Source organism: Sinohyriopsis cumingii, unplaced genomic scaffold (genome assembly GCF_028554795.1).
Source record: "Sinohyriopsis cumingii isolate HCF-2022 unplaced genomic scaffold, ASM2855479v2 utg000938l, whole genome shotgun sequence".
NCBI lineage: Eukaryota > Metazoa > Mollusca > Bivalvia > Unionida > Unionidae > Sinohyriopsis > Sinohyriopsis cumingii.
The window spans coordinates 2,798,139-2,819,915 of record NW_028315944.1 but is presented as its reverse complement, the minus strand read 5'-3'; the positions used below and the strand labels follow the sequence as shown (position 1 = coordinate 2,819,915).

Here is a 21,777-nt window from a genome sequence, read left to right as displayed (position 1 = left end):
AATTCGGTGCCTTTGTCCGTTTGCCATCGAAGAGGGTGACGACCGCTTTGTTTCAACACCCGTTGCAGGGCTCGCACTAACTCGCTGCTCGATTTGGAAGTCAAGGGTACGACCCAGGCAAATTTGGAAGAGACGTCGATGACACAAAACAAATATTTGTAGCCACGATTGTAGCTGGCCAAGTGAGAGACATCGGCTAAATCGGCTTGCCATTGATGATCGATGCCTTCCACTCGGGTGCGACTTCTGGCAAACTTGCGTCGAATGGGTTTGTGTAAAGTGTAGGTAGCTTGTTCTTGTAACCATCGTTGCACTTGAGGTAAACGGAGACTTTTCAGTCGAGTTTTGGCAGCACGATACAATTTTTGAACTCCTGCGTAACCTGCAGGATGGGAGGGATCGTAGTAAATGCTGGCTAAGACTTTTTCCATTTTTTGTGTTGGTTGGTGTGTTAATAAGACACCCACTCTTGGAGGATGCTACTCTTTTTCTCTTGGGGTACTTTCTTGGATTGCAATGCTTTGCGTGTGCGGCCGGCAATAGGTGTCGAAGAGAAGGATGTCTGAGCGGCTGATATCGGTTCTTGTTTCACTTCTGTCTTCACTTCTGTCTTCACTTTCTTTTTCTCTTGTGATGAAGAAGGGGTGGCCATCATCTTTTTAATCCATCCAATTCTGGAGGTAGGTGGTGTTGTTAACTTGCGTACTTTTTCTGGTGGAGTTTGAAACTCTTCCTCTTCTTCTTCTCCTTTTTCTGTCTTGGTCACTGGTACTGGTGGTACTGGTACTGGTACTGGTACTGGTGATGGTGCTGGACTTTTCATCAAGGTCTTAAAATCTTTCAGAGTGGGTAGAGCTGTTTCGTCTAAAGCTTTCTGGTGAAAGAGTTGCAGTCGTTGCAAAAGTTGACCGTACTTTTGCGATTTTTCTGTTTCGGACAAATCTTGGCGATCCATCAAGGACTGCAATTCGTGTTGTAACTGGGACATCTCGCTCAAATTGGGATTGGGAGGTAAATGCGGGGTGCGTTGTTCTTGCCACCGATGGTATTCCATCCATCGTTTGTAAGGCACTAAAGCTAGTTTTCGTCCTTCCATGGGGTTGTCAGGGGTCGATTCTGAGATCTTGGGACTTCCGAGGGCCTTTTTATCTTGCTCCCACCAGTCCTCCCAACATGGTTCCCAAGACTCCTTTCAGTATGGGGCCTAACAAGAGAGGTAAAATACCTCCACGTTGGACCAACATCTTCTTTTTTTGACGAATGGGAATTTTCTTTTGAACCATTTGGCGAAGAACGTGACGATGTTTGCCTAAGCATTGTTTCTGGTGTTTGGACAAAGGGATCGTGCCTTTCAAAACGTTCAAACAACATTCGCACACGGTATCGATGACCTCTTTGGAGGCTGTTTGAATGAGTTTTTTTCGTAGGGGTGGAGAAGCTTTGGACAGGACAGATAACATGTCCCCATGTTTGGCTAAACGTGGTGGCAGTCCTTTCCTTTTCTTTCCTTGGGGTTTTCTGGAGGGTGACATCTTTGAGTCTTCAGGAGCACCAAAAAAACACTGATACCCGACTTGGTCACAGGCCTTTTTTATACTGGAACGCGTTGCCACTGATTGTCTTTACGTCGTATCAGTTTGAGGACAGGCATGACACGTCATGCAGGGGTACGTAACGGACTAAATCGAGCCAGTTCTTGCTTGGACAGATCCAGTAAACTTTGTAACATACCCGATCTTTCTTGAACTTTGATTTTGGGAGAAGGTACTTTGTGAGCAGCAGCCACTGCCACTAAATTGGAGGGTCCTGCCACTGGGGAAGTTCTTTTGGGGGTCATCAACGGAGAAGTTCTTGGTGTGATCAACGTCTCCAAGTACTCTTCAGTTCCTGGTGTCATCAACGGAGAAGTGGACAAACGTGAGGATGCCGGAGACGCAGTCACTGCCGTGGCAGATCGTGGTTTGCAAGTGTAAGGTTGCGTCCTGGCCGAAGTGCCTCTCTTGCGACTAGTTTTCTGTTGACTTTTCTTTTTCTGGGGACTTTTTCTCTGTTTCTTTTTCTGGGGGCTTCTTTTCTTTTTCCGGGGTGGTGGTGGTGTCTGGTCAGAGGAGGGCCCTGCCACTGGAGAAGTTCTCCGTGGGGACCTGGTCTTTTTCTTCTTGGGGCTTCGTTGGACTTTTGTCTTGGGTATAACTTTGGGGGCATTAGGATCCCATCTTAAGAGTGAGCGAATGATGACCCCTCCTAGAGTACCGCTCCCTCCAGGTTTCAAAATGATTTGTTTTTTGGTTTGAGTGTCGATGCGGGGATCGGCCAGTTGGACCAAAGCGACTTTGTTTCGATCGAAAAAGCGTTTGGTTTGATGAGGAATCTGAATGATTCCTTGGAGTAATTGACGTGCCGTCACCGTGAACCATCGTAAGACTTCTTTGAGACTAGCTTCTAAGACACGAGCTCGTGTTTGTGGATCTTTTTCTCGACTGATGCCATACAAGGCACGAATCAATTTGACGGGAAGATGCGACTGAAGGGACGTCATGTTGGCACTGAGAGTGAGACAGACGAAAAAGGGTCTGAGGTTTTTATAGATTTTTTTTATGGGGAGTGAAATGAAGTCGAGGACGGAGACGTGTACAGGACAGGCCCTCCGTCTTGGCACCAGTGGTGAAACAAGTGGGTACGAAATCGCAAATCCTCGGGAGTCGTAGGTTTCAAATCGACTAGTAAATAGGCGTGTGGCGTTTGAGTGGCATCGTCGTACGCCTGAGTCAGCCAAGGCGTTCCTAACTGTTTGGCTAAGACTTGCACTTGCGATTTATCTCGAGGGCTTTTAAACAAGACCACGTAATGCGCATTGAGACTGATGGTGCGATGGGCTTTACTTTGTTGAAACAAATTTTGGGTGATGTAAACGACACTGGCATTACGGTGATGCCCTTTGCGCGTGAACCACAGTTTAATTTCTTCTTCGTCTTCTCCTAACATGTCGTCGAAAATGACCAAATGGGTTTGACGGGAGTCAGAGACGATGCCGTCGTTTTCTTTAGGAATGCCTTCCACAAACACGATGGAATCGCCTTGACTTTCTCGCAAGAGGTTGTACGCCGATTGCCACTCTTTGTAACACCACAAGATCCGTTGAGGGGGCCGATCGATCGAATGATGTTTATGTTCGATCAAACGTTTGACGAATTCGGTTTTGCCTGAACCGCTAGGTCCAGCAATGAGCATGTTAAAGGGATGGCGAAGATACAAAGCCTCCCAACTGGCACGATCTAAGTGTTCGTCGATGACTTTGACAGTAGAGGAAGAGGGAGCAGAGACAGCAGAGGTAGCCATGGTGTGAGAAATGTCACTTGTGACACGAAAAAACAAACAAGACAAGAGTTTATATACTTTTTCAGAACACGTTTATTGAATGTTTTTTTTTCAAACATGAATACGAAAGACAAAAATACATAAAAGCCAAAGGCTTAAGTACAAGAATAAAAGGCACATGATAACCATGAACGTGGAATAAACACAAGTGTCTGTACAACAACCACATGTTTTGGGTAAAGTTCTAACCAGTTCTATAGTAAGGGGTAAGGTCACACAAGTGTCCTCCCGAAAGGGTCTTTCAGGCCTGTCCACGACAGTCCCGTCCTGGGTGACGGGTTCTTCTGGCACCGTCCCTAACACGGGTTGAAAAGTAACTTTTTTCCTTTAATAACTCTCGTGCATACTGGGCCACCTCTTGTGTCCAAGCCTCAAAACCCTGGTCTCGGTGATGTCCAACATTTGACTCCTAACCAATCTGGTTTCTTCTTCGTCAACGACATGGTAAGTTACTTCAATGAACAATGAACTATCGATCTTGCCTAGGGTTCCTTTTCATATACAGACCAATACCGACGTGACCGTACGGCAACGTAAAGTGATTGGGAAGTCGCACTCGCTTCTGGTATACAATTTGATAGACTTTTTCCAAGGGTCGACTGACGATGTGGTGAGTGGGTAAACGTACAATCTTGTTCGGTTGATAGGTGGTCACTTTAAAGTTTACATCCTCTCCCGATTGCAAGGCTTCTTTCAATACCCCAAAGTTGACCACTCGACTGGTACGATGATTCAGAGTCAGTCCTTTCACTTTGCACGTCGTGTGCACTTCTCCTTGTTTGTCCAGGTATTCGTAGCCGTAATGTTTGGGGCCGCCACTGACGAAACTTAGAATCTTGTCGTCGGGATGCTCGTCTGTCCAGGCTCCTAAACGGTCTCCTTCGATGTCAGGGTGATGTTGACTCGGGTGATGGATGTAAATGCAACTGTCCGTGTCAAAGTACAGGACACGTTCTTGTAACAGTTCTAAAGCTTCGTACAATTTTAAGCGAGCATGAGCTGTCACGTAAGCCGCAATGATGACATTTCCAAAAGGGTCGCCTTGTACAAAGTCCAGATCTTCTTCGTAATTGACCAAGATCAAATCCTCTCGAACGACGTCCACGTGTTTCATGTATTTGGTTTTGTCGTGAATCATCTGGAAGTAGCGGGAAGGTTCTGTCAAATATTCCGTCTTGGGTAAACACGGTCGTTGTGCCATTTTACCCCACAAGCAATTTAACATCACTTTGGCAAACGATCGCCTGCCTTCGTTTTTTTCGATGTGGTCTAAAGAGATGCCTTCTTGTTCGTAGTATTTCTCTTTGAATTGTATTTGGTCTTCGGGAGTGTGACACCAGGAAGGATAGCCACTGGCTTCTTGTTTCAGTTTCAAAAAGGCATCCACGTAGTCGGCGAAAATGCCTTTTTGAGTAGGGTCACCCTTGTGGTACTGTTGTGTCTTGGGAAAGTGGCAAATTTCGTACACTTCTAACAGTTGGTATCCCATGTCCAGAGCTTTGAACAATTCCACGCTGACCCAGGTTCCCGTCAAGGCCCGTTCTTCCTGGCTGTGATGGCAAGGTTGGTCCTGGTTGCACGTTTCGGCACAAGTACGGCACAAGGGAAACATCAGTTTGCCTTGACAATGGTGAGGTAAGACGGGATGGTATAGGTTCGTGGGAGGCAAAACTTTGCACTTGATCAAGCCTTCGTATTGTCGAATGTTTTTCAGGTCGATGTGTTCCGTCAGCAATTGCGGGTGCCCTACGGGAAAGCGACAATATTTGCACACGTAGGGATACAGCGAACACACGTCCAACTATTTGATTTCTTCTCCTTTCTCTTCGTCGGCTTGGTACAGCAAACAGGTGGTATTGGTCCTTCCTCCGTACAAACTATCCCTCGGGTTCAACGGGTCCATGAACTGGTAACTTTCCACGAGGCGTTTAAACTCGGGATCGGTTTTCATACGGTGATCGTACTCGTGTTCCCACATTTCCACCACTTGGTATCCTTGCTGTTCTAACTTTAGGCGCCGCTGACAAGTGTCCTGGTACAAGTCTTCCATGGTTCGTTGTAAAAACTGATTTTTAGTGTCACGGTCAGGGTAACAGACGGGACATCCGTGAAATAAGCAACCGTTAAACTCGTACACGATCTTGGGGTTTTCTAAGTCCCAGCCATCGACCGAATACGTTCCGATGGTCTTTTCGCCTCCTCCGTTGCGGGCATGCTGAATCCATTTGTCTTCCTTGTCGCACAAGTAATGTAACCAGCGTAGGGCTTTGACCGAGTATTGACGTTTGACAAAGTGGGTCGTTTGAGGACTGACGACAACCACGGTGTTTTCAGGCATGAATCGTTGGCGGTACACTAAGGAACACGCTTTGGCAATGGTGCAAGCTTCTTTCAAAGGATCGACCCCTCCGTGTTCCATGAACAGTTCTCGAAATTTTCCACAGCAACGTCGTAAAATGTCCACGTCGGAACGACAATACTTTAGCATTTCTTCCTGAAAGTCGAAAGGGTCCGAGGCGTGAGCTTGGTACCAAGCGTAGAAAGCTTCTCGTTGTTCGGTACGCATGTTGTCGGGGTCGTAATAGTGAGCCTCAGGCAAATGGGGTAGAACGGCGTGTTGATTGGCTTCCGTATTGAAAAAGTGTGGAAAGTACCCTTTAGCCATTTCTGTCATTCCAAACGTTTTAGGCATTCGGCTCAAAGGCATGGCCAAATAGCTCATCGAATCTTTAAACTGTACTTGTCCCACTTGCATGAAAATGATTTTGGCTCCGTTCAAAGTCACTTTAGGACGCTCGGTGCCATGTTCCGTATAGTATCTCAAAAGAAACTGTCCATCGTATCCGGAGAAATTGTGAGCCATCACCGTGGCATGACGATGACAATCTCCGTAACGTTCGATGTCCTCTTGGCTCCACGTCTTGTCGATGGGGTCTAAGACCCATTTGGCAAAATCAGCTAACGTGTTCGGTCCCCGAAAGATTTTTTCACGCCCTCCAGGAATCTTGCTGCAGTGAGGGCAATGACTTAAGATAGGTTCTTGAATACACTTCTCGCACGCTCGATGAGCCACGCAGAAATTAGGAATGTGAATGCCAGTCTCTTGCATGCATTCGAAATCGAAAAAGATGAAATTGCCTTTCTTCTTGTGACCGTCCTCTTTCTCTGGTGGGGGTTGGTATTTTTGCACGTAGCATTCGTGTTCCAAGTCCACGATGTGGTGACAAATGTGACATTTTTTCTTTCCTCGACATACGTGTGCCTTGGTACTATTGGTACGTATGCCTTGTCCACAGGTAGGGCACATTCTCAGCAGTTGACAAGCACATTTCTTCTGTGAACCTTGTGTTTTCAAATGTTGTTGGTAACAGGTAGGACTGACAAACGTGCGCAGACAAGTTGAACAAGGCACTGGTTCTTCGCTCAGACAGGGTGGAGAGGCCAAACATCCTGGGCATTTCCATCCACAATGTTTGTGTTGCTCTCGATTGTTATAACCATAGTCACATTTCTCACAATAATAAACATATCCCAGTAATCCGGTGATACTGGTAATGGTATCGAAATGTTCATCGTGATGATAGACATGAATGTATTTTCCGTCCTTAAAATCTTGGCCTCGAAACAACAGAGACCCACGCATTTCTTGAGGGTGCACTTTCAAGGTGTAGCGTGGAGCTAGGGCATCTTGCAATTTTTGCATCTCAGGAATGCCACAGGGTGTGTCTTTGGACAGTCCGGCTTGTTGTAACAGGAGTTCTGCTTCGTTTCGTTGTTTGGCTCGGTCCGATCGTTGAATAGTTTTCCAGGTTCTTTTCCATTCTACCGTGTCGTTCTTGTTGGCATAGGTTCGTCCCACCACGATGGCACGGGCTAAACACATCTGGTCTTGAGGGTTGTGAATTCGGACGAGACTTGTTTTGGTGTTGCGAAGGTCGTCCACCAATAACATCTTTTTGCGTCCTGTCCCTTGAGGAAGAGAGACGTGGGCCATTTTCAGTGTGGCTTTACCATCGGTGATGTCAAACTGGTCATTAGATTGTTGTACGTGTTGAATCTTGTCCATGATTTTGGAAGGGGTTAGTTCTGCGGGTCTGCTAAACTCGATCCAAACAGGGGATTTCAAACCGTCGTGATCTATGGATAGTGTCAAGCGATCGTCTTCTTTGGGTTGACATTGTCGCTTGAGTGAGGTGAGCAAAGAATCCCACATCTCGGTGATAAACCCTTCTGCTTTCTCCAAGGGTACGTCGGCCTTGAAATCTTTAAACTTCACCGTGTAGGTGTAAGCCGTGGTTCTAAATTTTCTAGAGGAGCGCTTTTCCGTCTCTCGAATGGAATAGTACTTTTCAGGGTTGACTAAGGGTGGTGAACTTGGTTTAGAGGGTTCGGATTCTGGTTCACTCATGTCCTCTTCAAAATCACTGGCATGAATTTGTGCCAAGATTTCAGCCCTGGTACGAGGCGATAGATCACGTTTCTGCCTCTTACTTTCTTCTTCTTCTTTCTTCTCGAATGAATAGGATCGTTTCATCTTGAGTGCAACACATCAAATGACTCAAGTTCAAACACCATAGACTAATTTATAGTCATGGCAAACCAGCGTATATAAAAAGGGTGTGTCTTGTCCTTTCACTATTCATTTCACTCTCAGACCAAGGAGAACGATGGAAGAGACTACCCAGATGGAACGTTTCGTCAGAGCTTTGCGAGGGGTCATTAGAAAATTCTCTTCAGACCAGCCGACGGACTACTCTCCTTCCTTTCGAGATAAAAGTCAAGATACTTGCTATATCTGTCAGAAGAAAGGGCATTGGTCTTCAGAGTGTCCAGACCGTCAAAAAAGAAAAAAAAAACAGGGACTAAAAAAGACAAAAGTCAAGATACCTGTTATTATTGTAAAGAAAAAGGACATTGGTCTCCAGATTGCCCAAAAAAGAAACAAGAGGAGTTAGAAGAAAAGAAGGATTCTTCAGAAGAAGAGAGGGATTCTTCGAAAGAAGAGAGGGATTCTTCAGAGGAAGAAGAGGAAGAAAGAAGACAATTCTATTTACAAGAGGCAAAGAAACAGGAGAAGAAAAGAAGAAGGGAAGAAAATGAGGAGAAAGAAGAGGAAAAGACGGTGAAGAAATTCAAAAAACAGAGAGACTAAATAAGGAGAAAAAAGAAGTCAATGAACTTTTTATTAAAGTGTTGTGTTGTGAATTGTGAATTGGATTGTAAAAAATGGAGAAAAGAATACATGAATGATATAAGGTAAGTGCCTTTGAGTTTTGATTTTAAAATAAGAAGCTACACTCACGCACTCATACACAGACACGTACTATAAGGGTAAAATGGGTGGGGTTTATTTTTGAGTTATTGGCAAATTGAAATTGTATTTCTTTTCGAGAAATGTGGGTGGCCCTGAAAAGGGCCTTTTTTGGTGTAGGGGTGAGTTTAAGCAATCAACTTTAACTGCCTTAAGCCTTTGCCACGGCCAAGGCCTACTTCTGATGATTGGGTTGAAATCACTAAGGGTGGTACGATAGGCTTAGTCATAGGGTTGGCGTGTTTAGCTCGGGAAGGTCGTATTCTCTTCGGTCGTGATAAAGAAGTCTGATACATTTGTTTCAGACATCTTAACTCCGCTAAAATGTCCAACAGTACCGTAGCCGTTTGATTTTCACCCTCTTGTTTCTTTGCTGCTACTTCTTCTTGCTGTTGTTGCTGTTGTTTTTTTCTTACCTCTTCTTGTTGCTGTTGCTGTTGCTGTAGGAGAAAAGCTTGTTCCGCTTCCTTTTGTCGTTGCATAAATTTCTCCAATTCTTCTTTCTGTCTCTGTCTAAAATTCTCCACTTGCGGTAATGAAGAAGGTAACGAAGGTTCCGGAACAAATTCTTGCGAGGTAAGAAAATCCACAAAATCCCAATGTACCTCTTCTGAAAGTAAGTCCGGGTTCCCTTGGGCAGTCTCCCCTGCTGGTGCACCCCAATGGATCGTTTTCTGAGTTTCCGTCATGTTGAATCACTGTCGCATAGATTGACTGCACACAAGCGCTAACGAATCTATATAGACCACGTGACGTCACAGACTGCTCTCTTCGGATTGGATGCGAGCTGACTGAATTTTGTAACGCGTGTTCGGATTGGTGAATGAATTCAATCCGTTTCAATCCTTCCTGTACCTATAAATAAGCACAGTTCACTGCATTGATTCACCTATTCTCGTCGCTTCAAGATGTGAACCACAGTTGAGTCATCCACCCTTGTGTCTTCCATGATGTTTAGGACGGACATGCTCATGTATGTCAGGTCCAAGTGGACTGTTGTTGATAGGACAGATACTAGTCAATGGATGAGGAGAGTTTACATAGAAAGACAAGGATGTCTCAAGAGGGTACTTGTGTATGGACCGGCAGTTAGAAGGAGTTTAAGAAGAAGAAGAAGAAGATGTGACAGATGCCATCTATGTTAATATTAACATAAACCCAAAGGCCCTTTTCAGGGCCAGCCATATTTCTCGAAAGAGATAGCCTTTCAATTGCCTACCCCCTTTTTTTAAATTTAAATTTAAATTTAAATTTAAAAAAATTAAAAAAAAAAATCCCATATTCAATTCCCCTTGTCCCTAGACAGACCCAAACTCTATTCCCCATGTTCAATTCCCCTTGTCCCTAGAGTGACCCACGATTTTTCTCCATGTTCAATTCCCCTTGTCGCCAGAGTGACCCACGATTTTTCTCTATTATTCAATTCCCCTTGTCCCTAGACAGACCCAAACTCTATTCCCCATGTTCAATTCCCCTTGTCCCTAGAGTGACCCACGATTTTTCTCCATGTTCAATTCCCCTTGTCGCCAGAGTGACCCACGATTTTTCTCTATGTTAAATTTCCCTTGTCGCCAGAGTGACCCACGATTTTTCTCCATGTTAAATTTCCATTGTCGCTAGAGTGACCCAGGGGTCTCTGTAATGCTAATTCCCATTGTCGCTAGGGTGACCCCATTTACTACTGCTATTCTTGCAGTATGAGATTCCGGATGTACCATTTTATTATAACAATGATTTAATTATTATAGCAGCAGAGGGGGCTCGTCTACAATTATTTTGGGGACAAACAATAATCGTCGACGTGGTATTTGACCTCTATGAAGTGTCATTATTTTTTTTGGTCCAAACACAAGGTGACCATTCCCTTAAGTGGTCTGTTCACCCCCTCTGCTGCTCCATTAATTTCACCTCAAACTGTTAGGCATGTACATAAACCATAAATTTTAACAAATTCAAATACCTTATGGTATGTTTACCTAAAAAAATATAGACGTCTATTTTAACTGATTTGATTGTATTGATCGATGTCTGGATCCCTCTCACTCGCTGTGATAAGAAAGAGAGTTAACGTTGTGTTCGGGTCGGCAATGGATAGAGTAGCAGTTTTTTCACGAAGCACAAGCTGGAAGTAGAAATAAGTTTGCAAGTTCTTGTTATACGGGTGCATTATATAATTTGTTGAAAGGTCGGGATGCAAGTGTAAAAAATTTACAAACACACAATTTTGGTCATTTTCCAAAAATAAATAATAGCTGTTTTGGCGCCCCAAGACCTCTGGCGCCCGGGGAAACCTCCCCCACCCCTCCGCCGTTAGTACGCTAGTGTTCGAGAACGGACAATAATCTCGTTCTCAGAGTTAAGAACTTGCACCACCCCAAAAAGCTGTCGTTGATAAGATGAAAACAATACACGCGGTACACGCCGAATGGTGATCTGCCACGTTTTTTTTTTTTTTCTGAGATCAATTCAAGTTGTTAGCAGGAGCGGGAGCACGCCGAGGAGTAAGCGAAAATATATGGGAAAGTGTTCTTATTGCTTGGACGAAATTGGCGAATAGGAGTTCCTTAGGGAAGACACAAGAACAAAGTTCTTGACATGAAAACAATGTTCTTGTGATTCTTGTAGACCTAACGTCAAGAACATTATTATAAACCGATAAGAACCTCGTTCTTGGGTTGAGAATTAACACAGTTTCTAAAAGCGATAGTTTAGAAGTACAAAGGTAGCATAACATGACTAAAGTGAAAGTCATACAGGTCATGTATACATGCATTATTTCAGTAATGGGTGTCATTTTTTTGAGAATTTTATTCTTCATAACTTTAAATGGCAATTATTCACTTTATTTGGATCCTCGTACATCAATATTCCTTTGCAAGGTCATCGTTTATACTTCCCGAGATATAACTAAGGTAAATTCAATGTTAAAGTACGTGGGCAATTTTGGACGAGATCAGCCTACAGGTGTGATCCAGAACCGTTCAGACTGAATGTCGGGCGCTTTGATGTCTTAGTGAAAGCTACGTATGTTGATAGACAAATTTGTGATGATTATATTCGACATGCATTTTTCTTGACCCGGTTTAGTACATGGCTACCATTGTAAAAGTCCATAGCAATCAGTCCACAGCAATCGATAATTTTCGTCGGAAGTTTCTTGATGACAGTTAAGGTGCAGCTCATTTAATAATCAAGACTGAATAGATTTCTGTTAAATAAAATTTGCATTAAATTTTAAAACAACAATTTGTATTTAATTTAAGATGAGTAAATGCGCATACATGACATATTTGATTACATTTTTTATAGAGTTGATGCGCTATGTTTGTTCTTGCCTACTCGTCCGTCAGAGGTGGGGTGGGTTCTCCCAAAAACAAGTTTCTTTGTGTACCCGGAGTAAGAACTGTGTTGCTCAAGGCTTCTTCAGAACTGGTCGCCCGGAGACGGCCATTGTGTAGGACAGACCATATGAATGGAAGGAGAGAGAGAGAGAGAAAAAAAAGAGCAAACTTTAAATATCAGACACGTGTAGTAAATCTCTCTCCAGTTTCCTGTCATATATAATGTATGTTTATCGTGATAAAAATAAATATTTAAAAAAAAATCCACAAAAAATACACAAAACAAATCATCAGGAGGGAGGGGAAGACAGAAAGAAAAGATATTGCACCGGACTTAGGCATCACGTTTATGGTTGCCATAGTATTGTGTATGGCTGTAATATCGCTTTAAATATTGGATTGACAGCCTATTGTAATTGCAGAGCACGGTGTCATTGGTTGAGTGACTTGCATTAGTTACTTCCCTTTGACCACTCTCTTTGGTTTGCAAATATTAAAGTAGCTTCACTTGACTGGTGGATGATTTACATCCTTTAAAAAAATTATATTTGTGATCTTAACCAATGTTGTAGCACTTAAGCAGGAAGTATTCAGCTGAATGCGATTGGACATCTAAGGTAGGTTATAGCGATTTAATGTGCGCGTGGACAATATACATGTGGGTGGAATACACGACTCGCTGATTCAGGTAATGCATCGATGAAGTTGTTGAGCATCTAATGGAAAATAAATGTGATGCTTGAATAGATAACACGCCACGTCTACAGATTTACTAGTCCGAACTTGAGCAGATAGGAGAGTGAGAGTATAGTATAACAATCTCATTCGAAAGAGGTAATGGGATTTTTGTTTTAAAGTTTGGAATAGTTTGACAGATGGCAAAGGATCACTAAGTGTCACTGAGGCCAGCAAATTGTGTGCATGATTGTATCTCAGATTATCTCATTTTCAGGCATTACTGTTGTAGGTCAGACAAGTTAGCTTTCCGTTTGTCATTGTAGCCTTTGCTTAAAACTGGGACTAAGTTGCTAATATTGGTCTCAGCTGAAAAGCATTGATATGGATTGTTGTTGTGGGTGTAATGCCATTTTTCAGCACATAATAGATTATTCATGGCGGCCAGTACATCTAGTGGAGGAAGAACTGAACCACTGATTCAAGGGAAGCTATTGGCAAGCTTTCTCATATACCCACATTGGCCAAACCAGAGACTCGAACCCACATGGACGGAGGTGAGATATCTGATCTGTAAAGGTACCAGATATAGATAGAAATCATTGATACCTTTAATCAGTGTTTCCCTTTACCCTCATTTGCACTTCAGAGACCCCCAAATTTGTAATTTGACCCCAGTTTTGATACCAGAGTTTGTTTTTTACTCAGTCTGACCTTCAGTTTTGACACCAAGGACATTTTTTACTCTCAGTCTTGCACCCCTAGGGGATACACTGTTTAATAATATAGGAACCTGCTTCTTTGTATTTATGGTTTTATGAGTTTCAAAATAGTGTGATTTGGATTTTTAACATAGCTTTAAGATTTTCAGTCATATTGCTGTGATGTCTGCAGTGTGGCAGTTTATAGTGATGTCTAGCACTGGGACATCATGCTGCAGACATGTAGCATGATGCCCCACCCAGTCACATTATCCTGACACCAGGCCGACCAGTCCTAACACTAACCTGTTAATGCTGAGTGCCAAGCGAGGCGGCTGTTAGTACCATTTTTGTAAATCTTTAGTATGACTCAGCTGGGGATTGAACCCACGACCTCTTTCATCTGAGGCGGATGCTCTAACCACTAGGTGGTCTAAAAAGGACTGATGTGATCATGATGTAAATGATTTTTTATGTACTCAATTTACCTAAATCAAAGAATGACCATTTATGCCAAGGTTTTCATTGTTTTGTTTTTTATTTATTGTTTCAGAAATTGACAATGGAAAGACAAATCTACTTGTGTATTGTTACGGTGGCAATTATGATGGTGCTGTACCCACATGGATGTAAATCATATGTGCCAAGCCCACTGGACGTTCTTACTGTTAGAGTTTTGAACAGTAAAGCTTTATTGGAGGAATTTATGAAGGACCCTAATTTAAGAGCTGTCTATTACTTCAAAAGAGGTGTGTATACATGCTTTCATTAAGTTGCACCATGCACATGTAGGAGTGATTTCCTTTACTAGTCATAACATCAGACACTGTGTCCCAAAAAAATTGATAAAAGGACTGATAGGAAAAATCTACATATGCATGGCCTATATTACAAAAGGGACTTTCTTTGATACATAATGCTGTTTCATATTTTGATAATTTGTAGTAAATCTGTATTTCTTATATTTTTTAAAACTAACAAAGTATATTTTTATTTCTATTAAGCACATATACTTTCCTTAATTTATTCATTGTAAACTTTGAGAATAAGTTATGTATTCACCATAAATGTTTGAGATATTTTTTTTTAAATCTAAAAGTCTGTATAGTAACATTAAAATGCATGTGCTTGATTTTTGGCAATGCTGAGAGACTTTGTGATCTCTTTGATAGTAATGACGTGGTAATTGGTGGAACCCTTTTTCAGCATAAACTAATACATAAATTGACTTGACGTAGCGGGACAGAAAACCAGATAGATCAAAACCCTCAAAAACAGCAAGTGGTGACATTCCTTACAGGATACAATGATAAAAGACACTTAATTGAAAGGCTCGCAGCAAAAGCAGAGGAAGTAGGGGTAAGCTGTAAATGAAGATCATGTCACTAAACACTCAAAGGGCTAATGTTGAACAAACCAGGATCTACCCCTGAAAGACAAAGATTTCAAACTTATATCTGATGAGAGACATAAGATCTCAAAATGGAAGGAACAAAAGCATCTCAAACAGATCATAGGCAGTATACAGGAATTCAAGAAGCAGCAGATCATCGTAATGCCATGCTAGATTGCATCACTAAAACCAGTGGTAGAGAAGCCATAAAGGCCTTAGAAACAAAAAGTCACCTGGTGTTGATAGAATCTGCTCAGAGATGCTGAAAGTTGAGGAAGACAAAATACCAGAGATCCACTGCTGGACTTCCCAGCAAATATGGAACACAGAAGACACAACAGAAAAATAGATATTGGTATCATTGTCAAGCTTTTTAAGAAAGGTGACCCCCAGAAGTGCAGTAACTGACAAGGGATTACACTGAAGTCCTTCACTTGCAAGGTCTTCATCAGAATCCTCCCTCAAAAGAATTTAAGCTCCAGTGGACAAAGTTATATGTAATGGAACAAACTGGTTTCAGACAAGGCACATCTTCACTCAAAGATTCTGCTGAATGGAATATCATGATTTACATAAACTTCATAGAAACTGAAAAGGCTTTTAACAGCCTTCACAGAGAATTTCTTTGGGAAATCCTCAGTTAATGTGGAATTCCTCAGAAGATGGAAACTGTAAAAAAATGACTTTACAGACACTTAAAGTGCATACTTATATGTAATAACCACTCACAGACAGGTATCAGCATGACCACAACAGTTAAGCAGGCTGCATCCTATCACCATTTTGTTTATTGTTGCCATATATTGGTTTATGAAAGAAATCATAGCAGGGAAAAGAGAAGATTCAACTGATTGACCCTTTCCTGGACGATGCTGATGGCATCTGATTGACCCATGCCTGGACGATGCTGATGGCATCTGATTGACCCATGCCTGGATGATGCTGATGGCATTAAACTGCTCTCTAGTTGTTAGAAAGATATGCAGAAAAGACAGACTTGACTATGGCAATCCAAAAGCATGGATTGGAAGTGAACATCAGGAAGACAGAGTTTGTGAAAATGAATTAGAAGACAAATATTTACCCCATCATCACCAACAACAATCCCATAGATGAAGTAGGCAAGTTCACATGTCTGGGAAGCAGGGGCAACAGATGATGATATTGAAACTGAAGTCAACTCAAGAACTGTCAAAACCAACATGACTTTCACCATGCTGATTGATGAATATCTGGAAATCAAAGCACAGCACATGGTAACGAAAGCAGACCTAAGTGTCTTCAACAACTACATCTTTTGCTTGCTGTTATATCGTTCAGTCCTGGAAGCTTACAACATGAATAGTTAACAAAATAGAGTCTTCCAAAAGCAAGTGTCTGTGGAGGATCCTTAAAATTTTGTGGCAAAGATCTCAAGCAGAGAGCTGCAATAATGAAAAAAATGCAAAACGTGTTGTCCAATCAGTGAAAAGGAGGAGATGGATATGGCTTGGGCATGTGTGTTGAATACCACCAGTCACACCACCCAGAATCGCCTCACGCAAGACACCAGACTGAAAGCATAAAAGCAGTCAGCCCATGAAGACTTGGTGAAGGACAGTCAACAAGGAGATGGAGGTGTGTGGCCTAACATGGGAAATAGACAGACTCCAGACTGGCAGCAATGGTACTGTCTCCTGGAAGTTTTAAATGTCGCCTGCAGCAAGAAGATGATGGAATGAAATGCATGAATAAGGGAAAAGGTTGGCATGGTTACCAGTCTTGCATACTATTATAAATTCATACATATGAAATGTTAATAGAGTCAGTGAAATCCATAGTTGCATCTGAAATTGTTATTTTTTGAACGATTTAACCATGTATTTTTGTTTATTCCAGACCTCCCAAGATTAAGGGCATTTTTGAAAGAGTTGGACAAATCGGCAGAGAATTTGAAGGTGTATGGTGTAGAAGTTGCACTAGTAAGTTACTAAAATAGTGCATGTTATTTTTTTGATTATTTTGTTTTTATCTTATTTATTTTCAATTTATTTATTTCATATATATTTTTTATTTTTCTGTTTACTTCATTTGTAAGCTTTAGTATGTTGATGTTGTTTTGGACAACTATTTTATTTAGTTTGCCTAGCAGATGTCCGTTTGAGCTTTTGGTCTTTCATGAGCCAGGCATTGTCACACTTTGTACAGGTCTATTGTATGATGCTCAAATCCAGGATTCAAGCAAGTTTATGTCATTCAATAACCAAACAAATAATACCAACCAGACATGCCAAAAATACCGTGAAAACATGCAAAAAATACCAAATATGTCAAAAATGGCAAATAAATATGCCAAAAAATGCCAACCAAATATGCAGAAAAATGCCATCCAGATTTACAAAACTCATGCAACATTTGCAAGCCATATCAATATTTGTCATTAAATCTTCCCCACATTTAGAAAATCTTGCCCCACCCCCTTTAGTTTGCCTTTGCGAAGTAAATGCATGACTACATTCAACCATCTTTCTTCCTGGGTCCATGGCAACAGTTGACATAGGGTTTGATATCACCCACACCCAGGGGAGGGTGTGAAGTGAGCTTTGTGCATGCATATATATATATAGATCCAGTAAGCTATCATTACAGACTCTTTAGAAGCACGGTGTACCATGCTATCATTACAGACTCCTTAGAAGCACAGTGTACCATGCTATCATTACAGACTCTTTAGAAGCATGGTGTACCATGCTATCATTACAGACTCTTTAGAAGCATGGTGTACCATGCTATCATTATAGACTCTTTAGAAGCACGGTGTACCGTGCTATCATTACAGACTCTTTAGAAGCACGGTGTACCATGCTATCATTACAGACTCTTTAGAAGGACAGTGTACCATGCTGTCGTTACAGATTCTTTAGAAACACGGTGTACCAGTGCCAGAACTCTTTAATATTTCCCATTTAAAAACTGATCTGTTGGATAAACATCTTGTCACCATAGTTAAAACCCTGTTGCTCAAATGACACATATTCTTACCTTTTTTAAGGTATGTAATTAAGATTAACCAAAATAACTACTCACCCACTCAGTAGAAAATGAACACACTTCCTTCACAAAAATGTAAAATTATCACACATCTTCATAAAATATAAATTACCCAGCATCCTGCTAGCCTCATCCTGCTAGCCTCGTCCTGCTAGTCCCACCCTGCCAGCCTCATCCTGCTAGTCCCACCCTGCCAGCCTCATCCTGCTAGTCCCACCCTGCCAGCCTCATCCTGCTAGTCCCACCCTCCTAGTCCCACCCTGCTAGCCTCATCCTGCTTGTCCCGCCCTGCCAGACCTACCCTGCTAGTCCCATGCTGGCCAGGCTAGAAGATCAGAGGTTGGTGATTCTGACTCATTTGGCTTGATTTTCCCAAAGAAAGATCATATGAAACAAAAGACAAGTTTCACCATTAAATGGAAGTTTTAATATACTCATCGGATAGATCAGGTGGTAAATCTTCCATATTGCTGAAGTTTGGTTCAGATCTACTTGGTTTCCAATGGGTGAGATGATTGGGTGGGTGGGGTTCTGCAGGCATGTAATTTATTCTATTATTTTATATTTTTATCATAGTAGCAGCAGTAGTTGTAGTAATAATTTTTAATGAACATTTTAATCGCAGCAATAGCTTGCCCATAGCTATTATTTAGCTTTCTTTTTCATGCAGAAAAAAAACATAACGTCTGTTTGATGTGCATACATCCTCCCTTAGAATGAAGAATTGTCAGTATGACACAATTCCTCGTGCAGCTTGCTTGTCCTTGGTATGTTATGTGCAACACAAGCACAGCTAGCTCATCTTTTTCAGGGACGTTGATGTCATCAGATGTGTCAAATACCAAAGAAAAATTGCTTGTTGCAGTGTTCTTCATCAAACTGCAATTGTGACCTGGCCTCTCAATAATTATTTTTAATGGTGTTATGTTATCCATTCATTTTTATTCCCAAATATTTATGTGGTAACCTTTTTCCTCTAGTTTTGGTTCCTAGAGGGACTTGAGGTTACTCCATGTACACCCGCAGGGGTCAGATACACTATCATTTTATATGTAGGTACCGGTAAGTCATTTATGCAAGGAATAACGACAGCATGCTCACTAGATGCTGTGTGTTCTTCAGTTTAGATTGACTCCACAGGAACCACATCATATACAGTATTTATACTAGATACTTAATTTTTTCACATTGTTATTGTATCTATGTAAACTTCATTTTCTCCAAAAAAAAATTGTATAAAACACTGAGAACTCTCTTTCTTACACGAAAAAGACTGGTTATCTTATGTTACAATTTACTACATCTATAGAGATGACAGAGGTGTACTCTGTACCCGGTACGTACAAACAAGGTGAGTTTTATGTGACATTAGAAATATTTGAATTTATGTTCTACATTAAGGAATAATAACACAGTCTTTGTGAAAGTGTGGCCACATGAAATCTTCCTGGAACACTCATCAAGACAGTATTAAATGTTCCAAATGTACAAGGAAAAAAAACATTGTACATTTTGTAAATCATGGTCAGCAGAAAGCTGGAATCTTGCAGACTCCATCCACACTTATCAGAGAAAAAAGAAATTTCATTCTCCTTCTTCCTCAGACTTTTCTGGCTTCTCTGTTAACTAAAATATGGCATCTTCTGACCAGAATATCCATCTCAGCATGTTGCTTCATCTCTTTAAGGAAATTCAGTGAGCATGTAGCAACATGTTGCTGCCTCTCACGGAGAAGATGCACTGTTCACCTCTTAGTGTAGTGCTGCCTCCCATTGGGGAGGAGATGCACCGCCTATACAATAGTTTGTTGCTACCTCCGTTGGAGGTGCGCTGCCTCACTGTCAAAGGTAGTGTGTCGCACCCACCCATAGGGAGGGATCAGCACCACACCTTCCTTAGTGATGCATCAAGTGAGGATCCTGTATCCTTGGATCATCACACTAAGGTCTCGGACAGAGTTCCTCCCTTTCCACCCTCTACCACCTCATTATCAACATTGCAAGTCCATCCAGCTGGCTCAGATTAAGATAGGGGATCAAATCATTATTCCCCCCTTTCCCATTATCCCAATGAATCCCTATGGAATGTAGCGCCCTCCACCTCATTGGGGCCTTGGTCATAACAGAAGCGATGGTGCGACTCGTGTCCTGCCATCACCTCATCATTAGGTGGAAACCATTTGTAAGGCTAGAGGCATCACTTCTTCCAGGACTGACATGTTCTTGTCTCCCACCAGCTCTTGCCACTCCTTCAGCCCCTACTCACTGTGATGCAGTATGGGACATTGTACAGAGTGTTCCCATACCCTTTTCAAAACCTAGGCATTTAGTGATTCCTCACACTCTTCAGTTCAGAGTGTCCTCAATGATGCTATTTCCATTGTAGTAGATTCTAATGAGTTTGACATGGAGGAAGCACAAGTGATGCCTGCTCTTACACCTGCTTCCTCATCTTTGTTAGATGTGGAAGAGGAGGTATGGTCTTTTGACAAGGCAATAAGTGAAGTCTATCGCCTTTTACCTACTAACTTGCACCCCTAACCCATTGCACAGTCCAAAAAAGATCATTTTCAGTCAGGAAAAAATCTCAGGGGCTCAACCTCATCTAGACCTCCCTCTCATTCTTCTATGATTGAGCAAATTTGCTAAGAGGTTTTTGACAGACCAAATTATTAATCAACACTGTCGAGGTGGACTGTTCACTCTTCAAAGTTGTGACCCATGTTCTCTGCTGTCAGCTATCTGGTACATTCACCAAAGTGGCCCTCGAAACCTTCCCAACTTGATGCCAATGTGGCCAAGGTGGGTATTTAAAGTGTAGCCTGGGCATGCCTTCATGTTCCTATACCCTTTTCACCTCCTAGGCATTTAGTGATTCCTACACACTCTTCAGTTCAGAGTGTCCTCAATGATGCTGTCTCCATTATGGTAGACTCTAATGAGTTTGACATGGAGGAAGCACAAGTGACACCTGCTCTTATGCCAGCTTCATCATCTTTGTTAGACATAGAAGAGGAGCTATGCTCTTTTGACAAGGCAATAAATGAATTCAATCGCCTTTTATCCCCAGACTTGTGCCTAAAACTTGCTGCACATTCCAAAAGATCCTTTCCAGTCTGTAAAAAATCTTGAGGTCTCAAATTCATCCAGACCATCTTCTCCTTCCTCATTCTTCTATGTCTGAGGAAATTGCTGAGAGGTTTTCAACAAAATGTTAATCGACAATGTCGAGGGTGGACTGTTTCATCCTCAACATTGCAACCCTTGGTTTCTTCTGCCAGCTATCGGGTACATTCCCCAAAGTGGCCCACAAAACCTCCCCAACTTGATGCCAGTGCAGCCAAGGTGGGTATTTCAAATGGAGCCGGGGTACGCCTTCCTGTTAAAGACATTGAAACTATGTAACAGAGGTCCGACTGCTTGTCACTGTAGCTTCTCATGTCAATCTCTTCTCAGCTGCTTCTTTTACTGTGCTAAGGGAAGCAACCTTGAACCCAGCTGCCCTTCAGTGCATACTGGAAGCTGTGGACAAGATATCTTGGCATGCACTTTCTATTTCTATGGCTTAGTCAGTAGAACTTCTTAACATCCGCCATGACGTTGCTTTGGACTCTTCAAAGGTACTTCTTGATCACAGTAAAGACAGCCGTAGGGCTGCTTTGTTTGAAGCTGACAGTCTGTTTGGAGGCCTCATTCCTTCTGTGGCATCTCAGGACTTGTTGGATCATCAACATAGGTCCTTCACATCCACTGTTTTTGCTCACTGCAATCGGCCAGGAAGCGTGTCAATGTCAATCTCCCTCAAGGGCCATCTGCTGAGTTTTTCAAGCAGACATAGCCTCAGTCAACTATGCAACCTCAGAATGAGCCTCTCCTTTTCGTCAGTCTGGTACCCAGAAACCAAAAAAACGTGGCTGACAAACCAGGAAAGGAAGGAGGTAGTTTCCAC

General features: G+C 42.2%; 1 protein-coding gene across 3 annotated transcripts in view; it reads left to right on the top strand.

The window, feature by feature from the left end:
* Positions 1-12,503: 12,503 nt before the first annotated feature.
* LOC149773008 (thioredoxin domain-containing protein 16-like) overlaps positions 12,504-21,777 on the top strand; it is an 80,943-nt gene continuing 71,669 nt past the window's right edge. The window contains exons 1-3 of one of the 3 annotated variants that reach the window (XM_089946973.1): positions 12,504-12,647; positions 13,960-14,155; positions 16,678-16,760. In XM_089946973.1, coding sequence (XP_089803099.1) covers positions 13,969-14,155; positions 16,678-16,760 — 270 coding nt within the window. In that variant the 5' untranslated portion in view covers positions 12,504-12,647; positions 13,960-13,968. The other 2 variants (XM_089946975.1, XM_089946974.1) reach the window with 2 other exon arrangements.